The 12790-nt window shown below is 45.2% G+C and overlaps 1 protein-coding gene across 2 annotated transcripts in view; it reads left to right on the forward strand.

Moving 5' to 3' along the window:
* Window positions 1-12790, forward strand: part of RDX (radixin) — a 101189-nt gene that overhangs the window by 14154 nt on the left and 74245 nt on the right. For both annotated transcript variants that reach the window (XM_070425956.1, XM_070425957.1), the window contains exon 2: window positions 3515-3590. In XM_070425956.1, coding sequence (XP_070282057.1) covers window positions 3579-3590 — 12 coding nt within the window. In that variant the 5' untranslated portion in view covers window positions 3515-3578. The remainder of the gene's footprint in view (window positions 1-3514; window positions 3591-12790) is intronic.

Genomic DNA, 12790 nt, shown 5'->3' on the forward strand with positions numbered 1-12790 from the left:
TCTTGCGATCCTCTGGTCTGCTGTTGGAACTCTGTATAATATTCTTTATTTCAGTCAGTGTATGCTTAATTTCTAGTTGGTCCTTGTTCATATTCTCGAGGGTCTCACTAGATTTCTTGAGGGTCTCACTAATTTTATTGGCAGTTTCTAGAAAATTCTTGAAAAACCTTATAAGTTTGGTTTTGAACTCTGTATCTAGTAGTTTACTTTCCTCCATTTCTGTCATTTGTGACCTGTTTCTTTGTCTCCGCATTTTTTTTAATTTAATATATTTTATTGATTTTTTACAGAGAGGAAGGGAGAGGAGATAGAGAGTTAGAAACATCGATGAGAGAGAAACATCCATTAGCTGCCTTCTGCACATCTCCTGCTGGGGATGTGCCTGCAACCCAGGTACATGCCCTTGACCAGAATCGAACCTGGGACCTTTCCGCAGGCCGACGCTCTATCCACTGAGCCAAACCAGTTTCGGCTGTCTCCGCATTTTTTATGCTTCCTTGTGTTGATAGAGTGGCTTTGTGTGCTAGGTGTCCTATAGGGCCCAGTGGCTCAGCCTCCCCAGTTACCTGAGGTGGACACTCTTGGTGCACCCCTTTGTGGGCTTTTTGCATAGTCTTGTTGTAGTTAAGCCTTGATTGTTGTAGGTATCACTGGGAGGAATTGACCTCCAGGCCAATTGGCTGTGAGAATCAGCTGTGTCTGCAGTGGGAGAACTTCTGTGCTGGAGACATCCTTCTGGGGCAAGACTTGATTCAGTGGGGCTTTAGTGCTCACTGAGTCTGCCCCCTGAGTGTGTCCTTTATGGATCTGAGGAGTTGTAATTGGATGGTCCCACTCTGACCACTGGGTACACTGGCTCTTGGATCTCTAAAGAGGTGCTAATTTAGCCTCTGCCTGAGGCTACCCAGCAGGAGGTACGGAGAGATCTGCAGATTCCTCTTTTTTTGGGGGGATTTGGAGGTGCCCAGATGAAGCCCAGCTGTGAAGCAATGCAAGCTGCTGTGGGGCCTTGCGCCTTCTTTTGGAAGTTCTGGGTCACTCTGTCCCAGCTGCAGTTGTTAGGTAATTTTCAGATTGCAAAGGGCCAGGGCATTCATATGCAAAAGCCTCTGCACACCGCTTGGGTGGGGCGGGGTCTCAGAGAATCAACAGGGCGGAGCAAACAACTATGGCTGATCCTCAGTCCTACCCTGATAGGCCCCGAGTCTCAGTGTCCCGGTAATCGCTGCAAGCACCTCTGAGAGAAAGCCGCCCTCGAGTTCCGCCCTCTGCCAGACAGTCCATTTTCTCCCCATATGAGTCTGGGTCCCCAGAGACTCGCTTGGAACTGGAGTTCAGAGCAGTCGGGAGCTTGAGACTCCCTCCCTACTAAAAAAGACAACCGTGTCCTCAGTTGCCAGCCCTTCCACATGCGCCTCCGTACCTCTGCACTTTACTTCCACACCTCCTCTGAGTCTCAGTGTGCTTTTCTTTTTCCTTCTAGTTGTAGAATTTCCACTCAGCCAGCCTTCCTGTGGTTCTGGATGATGTCCGTTTTGTCTTTTAGTTGTAGTTTTGAAGTGGTTGTGCGAGGCAGCAATATTCGGTGTTTACCTATGCCGCCATCTTGGTTTCACGAAACCCTCTCTTATAATCTTCCATTTACAATTTTTTTCTTAATATCAACTTCTTTATTTTTCAGATAAATTCATTGTAGGTGCATCTTAGATAAATAACTTTACATAACATGTATACATTAAAAAATAAATGTATTTTTCATCATCATATACTGTGTTTTTGTCGCTCAAATGAATTTTATTATTTCTTCAAGGTTCTTCACATATGTACACCTTAAGAGATATCAAGTAGGCATAACATGTTCTCAAAAAATTAGGGATGGCACGCAGAAGAATTTTGAGTCAGAGATTTTGCTGGTTTTGGCATGCACTCACAAAAAGGTTGCCCACCCCTGATATAGGATATCATCAATACTTTTATGGAAAAGCAGACTCATCTATAGGGTAGGGGTTGAAGTGTTTGGGCCACTTTATATTTGAGATAATCTTTAGATGTTGAGCAAGCCAAGTTAGCCAAGCAAGTTTTGGAGAAATGTACAGATTTGGGGGTTATTAGCTTATAGATGATGTTAAGAGCAGATCCATTAGAGGCTGTTTTAAGACCTGAGATGATAAGGATCTGAACTAAGAAGATGGTAGTGGGACGAAGAGGGTATAGAATTAGAAGATAGAACTGAAGTACGTTTAGGTCTGTGAAAGTAGGTGAGTTAGGAAATGAGTTTAATAGATAAAAAATAATTTGGAAGGAAGTTCCCTCTGTAGGGAGGTTTATTGGCATGTGATTGATTGAGTACAGTTTAGCGAAATTACCTTACTTCAATGCTTTACTTTTATTTCAGGTTGGAGAATTTTCAGATTTATTAATTATAGCATCTTAAAAAGCAACTGGTAATATAATTTTGAAACACAAAATTAATTGTATATTAATTTAGTTGAAGCTAGTATAATGAACAAAGTTTCTTGGCAAAGATACTACCAATATATGCTGATTTCAAGTAATAATTTATCTGATATACTTACTATAGATTTTCAAATTGGAATGACAATCTTTTTTTTATGGATAGTGAATAATGATTAAGAATGTTTGATTTTTTGGTAGATTTGTAGGGTGAAGACCAATTTTTTAGATGTTTGTAAGAACATTTATCCTAAGTTGCAGTAGCATTATGGTTTTCCTGGATTAGGATTCACTTCTGTAGCCATAGGGGTGAAAAGATACAATTTAACTTTAGTTTTATCTACATTTCAGTGAAGGCCACTAATTTGTTGGTGAGTAGCATGCAAATTGCAATTGTGCAGACCATGACTGTTTTATAAACCTTAGGTGAATAAGCTTACTTGTGTATTTTCTCTATTGGATTTTTAAACTTTCAAAGAGAAAAAATAATTTTCTTTAAAAAGTTATCTTTTATAGTTTACATTAATCAGAATTTCCTTTGATCTTTGGCAATACCGAGAAAAGGTTGGAAAGTATGTTTTGATTCATTTCTTTAACCTCTGAATCCACCTCTCCTCATCTTTACTCTCTGTGTCTAGCAGTCGGGGTCTGGGGTGAACCTGACTCAGAGACAGCATTTGGCCCCAGAGCAATCTTGTTTCCTTACTGTATGTTGTCTCTAAAGTTTTAGTTGGTGATCAATATGCTTTACATTATGCTATTTGAGATGCATGCTATTTTAAATCATAACTATAAATATTTTTAGAGAATGTGAAATGATAATAGAAAACATTGAAAATGGCAATAAAACAAGAGACTACTATGTATGTTACTTTAACATTTTAAAATGTTTTAAGTTTTTAGAATTGTACACCTGAAACGTAATTTTATTAACCAGTAACCCCAATAAATTCAGTAAACATTGAAAAAAATAAAATATTTGAATTTTATTTTATACACATGTTTAAATAAAAGCATTATATTAAGAATATAATAGATCAATTATGCTTTTTTTTAACAGAAGGTGACAATAGGATTTATAGAAGTGAAGAATTTTTAAAGAAGGTGACAAAAAGAGAAGGAAAATGCCGAAACCAGTAAGTATATTTTATTTTACTTTTGCCACTACTTAATAAATAGCACTAAGTTCCTTCTTTTGTTTTATTTTGTTTTAAATATTTTTTTTTTATTGCTTTAGAGAGGAAGGGAGAGGGGGAGAGAGAAACATCAATGATGAGACAGAATCATTGATTGGCAGCCTCTTGCATGCCCCATACTGGAGATCAGGCCAGCAACCCGGGCATGTGCTCTGACCAGGAATCAAACCATGACCTCCTGGTTCATAGGTCGACATTCAACCACTGAGCCATGCCAGCCCGGCAGTAAGTTCCTTTTGGAACAAGGCAAAGTATTGTGGTAGAATTGTTGGGAAGAAGAAGGCATTGATATTATTATTAACTGGTTTAGATTAATGTGGGTAAAGTGCAGTATTATGTGGGCCGGTGAAGAAGAGGTATGGTAACGTTGTAGTTAAGATTAAAATTCATGGGTTCTACATCAAACTGTCCTAGCTCTTGTTTAGACTCTGTTACTTAATTTGAGTGTTTTTGTTAGATTAGTTCAGTCTCTCCATTCTTAATTTCCTTATGTATGAAATGGAGATACATATGGTGAGGATTTAGAAGAAGTTACATATTCAGTGGTCAGTAAATAATAGGAGGAATGAGAGGTTCATTCATTATTATTTTTCTCATAATTCTGTTGTTGTTTTTTTAAATCCTCACCTGAGGATATCTTTTTTTAAAAAAAGTATATTTTATTGGTTTTTTACAGAGAGGAAGGGAGAGGGATAGAGAGTTAGAAACATCAATGAGAGAGAAATATCAATCAGCTGCCTCCTGCACACTCCCAACTAGGGATGTGCCTGCAACCAAGGTACATGCCCTTCACCTGAATCGAACCTGGGACCCTTGAGTCCCCAGGCCAACGCTCTATCCACTGAGCCATACTGGTTAGGGTGAGGATATCTTTTTTATTGCTTTCTAGAGAGAGTAGAAGGGAGGGGGAGAAAGAAGGAGGGAGGGGGAGAGAGAGAGAGAGAGAGAGATCATCGTGAGAGAGACACATCGATCAGTTGCCTCCCTGTGTGCTCCTGCAACCGAGGTACGTGCTCTTTACCAGAATTGAACCCGAGACCCTTCAGTCCGAGGACCAGTGCTCTAACGAATGAGCAACCGACCAGAGTTCATAATTCTGGTTTTGATACTCATGATACCTATGCTGACATTAGATAGTCTTAGATGTTTTATTTAAGGATAAATGTTCTTTAAGAAAATAGGGTTGTTGTTGTTTTTGTAATTTTCTTTTGGCCAATTACCTTTTTAAAAAAAATTATTGGTTATAATTATTGGAATTTTCTGGCATGGATATTGCTTTGGAATTACTTTAAAGACTCAGCAGGTAACAGAGTGTTCATTTACTGTTTGAGGGAAAGAAGAATATAAAGAAATAAAAGTCATAACCATGAAAAAGGAAGAAGTAAATTTTTCTATTTTCAGATGATGACATGATTGTTTATGTAGAAAATCTTCAGAAAGAACAGCTACTAGAACTAATAACTGAATTTAAGATTGTTGGACAGAGGTTATATTATTAAAAATCAGTTGTCTTTGTTATATAATAGCAGTAAAATTTGAAAAATCATTTGCAGCAGCATCGAAGATATAAAATACTTAAAAATAAATTTATAGAAACTGTACAAGATCTCTATACTGAAAACTGAGAAATTAAAGACTTAAAATGCACAAAAAAGTATATATTGTCTAGGTATGTCTGGAAAACATTAAGATGTCAATTCTCCTTAAATGCAATTGTATATTGAATACACTTTCAGTCATTTAAGTCCCAGCAGGCTTCTTTAACTAAAATTGACTAGCTGGTTGTGAAATGTTTATGGAACTGCCAAACCAAAATTTATATGGAATAGCTAAAGCAAGTTTTTATGTTTCTTTTATTATTTTTTATTAATTGAATTTATTGACGTGACATTAGCTCTCAAAACCATACAAGTCTCAAGTGTACAAACTCAATAAATATCATCTGCACACTGCATCGTGTGCCCACTGCCCTGAGCAAGCAACAGCGTGGTGATAGCCAGAGGGAAAGGGGGAAGGGGCTAGGTCAGGGGTGGGCAAACTTTTTGACTCGAGGGCCACAATGGGTTCTTAAACTGGACCGGAGGGCCGGAACAAAAGCATGGGTGGAGTGTTTGTGTGAACTAATATAAATTCAAAGTAAACATTATATAGAAGGGTACGGTCTTTTTTTTTTTTTTTTTTTTTTTTTTTTAGTTTTATTCATTTCAGACGGCCGGATCCAGCCCGCGGGCCGTAGTTTGCCCACGGCTGGGCTAGGTGGAAGTGGGCAAAGTGGGCAAAGGAAGGAAAATGGGGACACAATAGCTAAAGCAATTTTTAAAAAGAATCAAGTTGGAAAATTTAACACTCCTGAATTTTAATACTTATTTGCAGGCTATGAAAATAAGAAAGTGTGGTATTGTTGAAATAGGATCAGTGAAACGACATATATTATAATGAAAATATTATTATGCTTTCAACAAGGTTATCACACAATTCAATGGGGAAATTAAATTATTTCCAACAAATAGTATTGGAACAAAAAGTTATCCATACAATAAAACGAACATTTTTGTGTATATCCCATAATATACACAAAAAGTTAGCTCTGAGTGGATCATAGACCGAAATTCAAAAGCCCATATTATAAAGCTGCTAGAAGACATAAGAAAACGTTTTTGCAACCTTGGGGTAGCAAAGTTTCTTATAGAACACAGAATGTTTGAATCATTTTTAAAAAATTGGATTTTATCAAAATTAAAAACTTTTGCTCTTTGAAAAACCCTCGATTTTGTGGACCTAATGTGATTTAATAGACTGTAACTGCTGGGATTGAACTGACTCGATTTAACAGATTTTGGATTTAACAGACAAAATTTCTGGTCCGTATGTTATATGTGAAAATTAACACTCTGTTAATTTTAAAATGCTTTTAAGCAAGATTTGCTTATAATTAAAAGGTTATTTTTTGTTATTAATAACTTATTTTTAACAAATTTTAGTGAATAACATGTTGGAAAAAACTTTAGTAATTTCACCAACATAAATAAATATTAATATCTACAACTATAGTATACAGATTTAAATCCACAAGTCACCCCACGGCGACTGGCAGTGGCAGCAGTAGCGGGGTGATGGGGGCAGCGCCTTCCCCTGATTGGCCCGGTTGCCTCCCACAAAGGGAGGCCAGAGGCAGCAGCAGTGGCAGGGTGATGGGGGCAGCGCCTTCCCCTGATTGGCCTGGTTGCCTCCCATGGGGAGCAGGCCTAAGCTGTCAATAGGACATCCTCTGAGGGCTCCCGAACTGTTAGAGGGGGCTGGCCGGGCTGAGGGAACCCCCACCTAGTGCACGAATTTTTGTGCACCAGACCTCTAGTCCTATATAATAAAAAGCTAATATGCGGGAGAACCAAGATGGCGGCGTAGGGAGCGGACCTGTGTGTGCTGCTCTCTCACAGCATCATTGAAACTATCAACTATGAAGTAAACAACCGCCACTCAGAACCATGGGGAAGTTGGCCCAGTGGGAGATCTACAACTGGAGGAAAAGAAAGAAGCGCAGTGAGACTGAGTGGGAGCTACGGAGGCACCAAAACCAGAGGTACGCAGTCACACGCCACGCGGGCTGCAAATGGATTCTCGGTTTTTTACGAACCCTCGAATCCTCTGGGCTTGCTCGGGGCGGGTCTCTGAGGCCCCAGATCCCACAGGGAGAGGCGGCCACGGCCTTGCAGTGGTCGGAGAGCAAGGGAAGCTCTGATACGCGGCTGCTCGCCGGCACCGAGGGACAAGAAATCCTGGTGTCCCGGGGAGGCGAGGGGCGCGGAGACGCCGCCATCGCTATTTCATCCACGCTGGTGACTCCCTGTGACCCCGCCCTACCCTCAGGGCTGTGCCAGAGGCACAAGAGGGAATGACTGTGCTTTTACAAACTCTCAAATCCACTGAGCTGGTTCGGGCGGGTCTCTGAGGCCCCAGGCACCAAGGCGAGAGACGGCACGGCCTTCCAGCGGTCAGAAAGCGAGGGAGGCTCTGGCGCTCGGCTGCTCGCCGGCACTGGGGGACGCAAAGTCCTGGTGTCCTGGATAGGCAAGGGGCCGCTGAGTCTCCGCCCCGGCGACTCCCTGTGATCCCGCCCTACGCGATTTACATTCCCATCTGGGCTGTGCCAGACCCACAAGTAGAAGCGCCTTTTCTTCTGCAAACTTTCAAATCCACTGAGCTGGTTCAGGCGGGATCATGAAGCACCAGACCCTACGGGGAGAGGCAGCACGGCCTTGCAGCCATCAGAAAGCGAGGGAGACTCTGTTGCACAGCTGCTCGCCGGCACTGGGGGACACAAAGCCCTGGCAGAGAGTCAAGGGGCCACGGAGACTCAGCCAGTGCTATTTGCTCCGCCATGGCAACTCCCTGAGTCTCAGCCTTAATCAATTTACATCCCCATCCAAGCTGTGCCAGGTGCACAAAAAGACCCACCTGCGCTTTTGCAGCCTATCCCAACAAATTGCAGACTTCAACTGCTCGCAGCCATGGGAGACACACTCAAGAAGCAGACCCAGGAGAACCAGGATGGCGGCATAAGGAAGAGACCTGTGCGTGCTACCTCACACAACAACATCGAAACTACCAAATATCAGACAAACACCTATCATACAGAACCATGGGAAAGTTGGCCCAGTGGAAGCTCTACAACTGGAAGGAGAGAAAGAACATTGAGACTGAGTAGGATGTGACACCAAGTACAGAGCCCAACCCAACAAACTGCAGATTTCAACTCCTCGCATAGAAAGAAGCGCATTGAGACTGAGTAGGATGTGCTGAAGCACCAAGTACAGAGCCCATCCCAGCAGGCTGCAGATTTCAGCTCCTTGCATAGGGAGGGACGCAATCGGGGGGCAGAGTCGGGGCCGGGGCCGGCCAGGGCTGGGCCTGACTCGGCCGGCACTGTGGAACTGCTGTACCAGCAAGCGCACAAACATGCCCACTGGTCCCAGTCTCTGGTGGGGCGCTGGGGGACAGCAGACAGGCAGTCTGTGCACTTGGTGGAGGGCAGGAGCGCTGGATGTGCAACCACCAGGAATGCCTGGAGATTTTGTCTAGTGGGGAGCCTCAGGCAGGGGACAGAGGGCCAAACTTCCTGTTTCCCCGGTAAGGCTGGGATGGCCCCGGTGAGGTTGAAACGGCCCGGGTGTGGTAGGGACGACCCCAGCGAGGTTGAAACAGCCCCCGTGAGGTAGGGACGACCCCAGTCAGGTCGCAACGGCCCCGGTGTGGTAGGGACAACCCCGGTGAGGTTGAAACGGCCCCCGTGAGGTAGGGACGACCCCAGTCAGGTCGAAACGGCCCCGGTGTGGTAGGGACGACCCCGGTGAGGTTGAAACAGCCCCCGTGAGGTAGGGACGACCCCAGTCAGGTCGAAACGGCCCCGGTGTGGTAGGGACGACCCCAGTGAGGTTGAAACAGCCCCCGTGAGGTAGGGACGACCCCAGTCAGGTCGAAACGGCCCCGGCGTGGTAGGGACAACCCCGGTCAGGTTGGAACAGCCCCGGTGTGGTAGGGACAACCCCGGTGAGGTTGAAACGGCCCCCGTGAGGTAGGGACGACCCCAGTCTGGTCGAAACGGCCCCGGTGTGGTAGGGACGACCCCGGTGAGGTTGAAACAGCCCCCGTGAGGTAGGGACGACCCCAGTCAGGTCGAAACGGCCCCGGTGTGGTAGGGACGACCCCAGTGAGGTTGAAACAGCCCCCGTGAGGTAGGGACGACCCCAGTCAGGTCGAAACGGCCCCGGCGTGGTAGGGACAACCCCGGTCAGGTTGGAACAGCCCCGGTGTGGTAGGGACAACCCCGGTGAGGTTGAAACGGCCCCCGTGAGGTAGGGACGACCCCAGTCTGGTCGAAACGGCCCCGGTGTGGTAGGGACGACCCCGGTGAGGTTGAAACAGCCCCCGTGAGGTAGGGACGACCCCAGTCAGGTCGAAACGGCCCCGGTGTGGTAGGGACGACCCCGGTGAGGTTGAAACAGCCCCCGTGAGGTAGGGACGACCCCAGTCAGGTCGAAACGGCCCCGGCGTGGTAGGGACAACCCCGGTCAGGTTGAAACGGCCCCCGTGAGGTAGGGACGACCCCGGTGAGGTTGAAACGGCCCCCGTGAGGTAGGGACAACCCTAGTCAGGTCGAAACGGCCCCGGCGTGGTAGGGACAACCCCGGTGAGGTTGAAACGGCCCCCGTGAGGTAGGGACGACCCCAGTCAGGTCGAAACGGCCCCGGTGTGGTAGGGACAACTCCGGTCAGGTTGAAACAGCCCCGGTGTGGTAGGGACAACCCCGGTGAGGTTGAAACGGCCCCCGTGAGGTAGGGACGACCCCAGTCAGGTCGAAACGGCCCCGGCGTGGTAGGGACAACCCCGGTCAGGTTGAAACGGCCCCCGTGAGGTAGGGACGACCCCAGTCAGGTCGAAACGGCCCCGGTGTGGTAGGGACAACCCCGGTCAGGTTGAAACAGCCCCGGTGTGGTAGGGACAACCCCGGTGAGGTTGAAACGGCCCCCGTGAGGTAGGGACGACCCCAGTCAGGTCGAAACGGCCCCGGCGTGGTAGGGACAACCCCGGTCAGGTTGAAACGGCCCCCGTGAGGTAGGGACGACCCCGGTGAGGTTGAAACAGCCCCCGTGAGGTAGGGACAACCCCAGTCAGGTCGAAACGGCCCCGGTGTGGTAGGGACAACCCCGGTCAGGTTGAAACAGCCCCGGTGTGGTAGGGACAACCCCGGTGAGGTTGAAACGGCCCCCGTGAGGTAGGGACGACCCCAGTCAGGTCGAAACGGCCCCGGCGTGGTAGGGACAACCCCGGTCAGGTTGAAACGGCCCCCGTGAGGTAGGGACGACCCCGGTGAGGTTGAAACAGCCCCCGTGAGGTAGGGACGACCCCAGTCAGGTCGAAACGGCCCCGGCGTGGTAGGGACAACCCCGGTCAGGTTGAAACGGCCCCCGTGAGGTAGGGACGACCCCAATCAGGTCGAAACGGCCCCGGTGTGGTAGGGACAACCCCGGTCAGGTTGAAACAGCCCCGGTGTGGTAGGGACAACCCCGGTGAGGTTGAAACGGCCCCCGTGAGGTAGGGACGACCCCAGTCAGGTCGAAACGGCCCCGGTGTGGTAGGGACAACCCCGGTCAGGTTGAAAAGGCCCCGGTGTGGTAGCGACAACCCCAGTCAGGTTGAAACGGCCCTGGTGTGGTAGGGACGACCCCGGTGAGGTTGAAACGGCCCCCGTGAGGTAGGGACGACCCCGGTGAGGTTGAAACGGCCCTGGTGAGGCTCAGACGGCCCTGGTGAGGTTGAGACTACTCCAGTGAGGTTGGGACAAATAAAGGGGACCAGTATGGACTGAAGAACAGGGGTAGATACAGAAGCAGAGCAACATTGAACAGAATGTTAAACTACAATGGGGAGCCTGGGGAGGGTTGGGGGGGGGATTAAGAGACCAACTGAAGGACTTATATGCATGCATATAAGATTAACCAATGGACACAAGACACGGGGCGGGGGGGGGGCGGGGGGTAGGGGCCGGGGGAATGTCATGGGGGGGAAAAAGGAGACATATGTAATACTCTTTGTAATACTTTAAGAAATAAAAATTATTATAAAAAAAAAAAAAAAAAAAAGCTAATATGCAAATCGACCGAATGGTGGAACAACTGGTCACTATGGCACACACTGACCACCAGGGGGCAGACGCTCAATGCAGTAGCTTCCCCCTGGTGGTCAGTGCGCTCCCACAGGGGGAACGCCGCTCAGCCAGAAGCCGGGCTCAGGGCTGGCAAGCACAGTAGCGGTGACGGGAGCAGTTATATAGGATAACTGCTTTGTTGCTATAGCAGCATAGTTGAGTAGATGCAGCAGACTGTATAGTCTGCAAAGCCTAAAATATTTACTCTTTGGTCCTTTACAGAAAACGTTTTTTGGCCCCTGGTTTATATAAACACAAAGATTTACAGGCTCATTATAACAGTTGGCAAGGGAACTCATAGAAGGATCGTTATAAAAATAAATTGCATTTCTACAGAAGCAAAACCAGAAAAAAAATTGGAATTGGAAAGATATTTTTCATTTTCACAATCCTGTATTTGAATCCCTTATGCTAGATGAGTTTCACTGTTTGCGCTATTTTGGATTTTAGGTGAATATACTATATTTATGTGTACATGCCATTATATCATGAAACTTCCATTGAGGTCTTTGCATTACCTCAAAAACGTTAATACTTCTATAGGTCAGTGCATGAATATTCATTTGAAGTAGGATGAATTAATTCACTAGTCAGTCACATTACTCCATGTCAAATTTTTGCTAGAAATTAGCTAATAAACTTCAGTTTTCAACGTTTTTAGGATATCAAGAAATGGTGGACCTGTATTTATAATAGCTGAAAAATTATAATGAACTAGGGGAAAGATATCTAGCAAATGATTAATGTGATTTTTAACACTCTTTTGGAAAGATATTAAAGAAGGCTTAATGCATAGAGAGAACCATAGTCATGAATAGGAGAGTCAATTTTTGAAAGATGTCATTTCTCCTCCAAGAGAATTTGTTGTATTAATGAACTTAGTGTAGTTTCAGTTTAAATCATGATAGAGTAATGATTATTTATAATGAAAAGTTTCCAATTTCATATGAAGTCAAGAGCAAAAACAAAGTGCCAAGAATAGCTAAGACAGTTCTGAAGATAATGAGGGGAGACTTGCTCTACCAGATATAAGGACTTATTTAAAGATACAGTAATCAAGACAGTACGATATTGGCAGAATAGTTAAATGCAACAGAATTAGCACAAAATCAGATGCATACCTATAGACATTTGATTTGTGAAAGAGTAGTCTTTATCCTTATGGGGATTAAAAAATGAAATTGGACCTCTATTTCAAATCATAAGCAAAAATTGAAGACAGCTTATGATAAAACTTTAGTAGGAAATATATTAAATGTATGCTGATTAGTTAATATTTTCATGATTCCAGAGTAGGGAAATATTTCTTAAATGTGCACAAAAACATTGATAAATTCAATATTAAAATTAAGGATGTGTTTACCAAAAAGAAGGGCAATTTATAAAGTAGAATGACAAACTTGGAGAAAAAAATTTTGCAACAAAAATAACTGAC

The sequence above is a fragment of the Myotis yumanensis genome, unplaced genomic scaffold (genome assembly GCF_028538775.1).
Source record: "Myotis yumanensis isolate MYYU_CA2020_CCGP unplaced genomic scaffold, mMyoYum1.0.hap1 SCAF_10, whole genome shotgun sequence".
In the NCBI taxonomy this organism is placed as follows: domain Eukaryota; kingdom Metazoa; phylum Chordata; class Mammalia; order Chiroptera; family Vespertilionidae; genus Myotis; species Myotis yumanensis.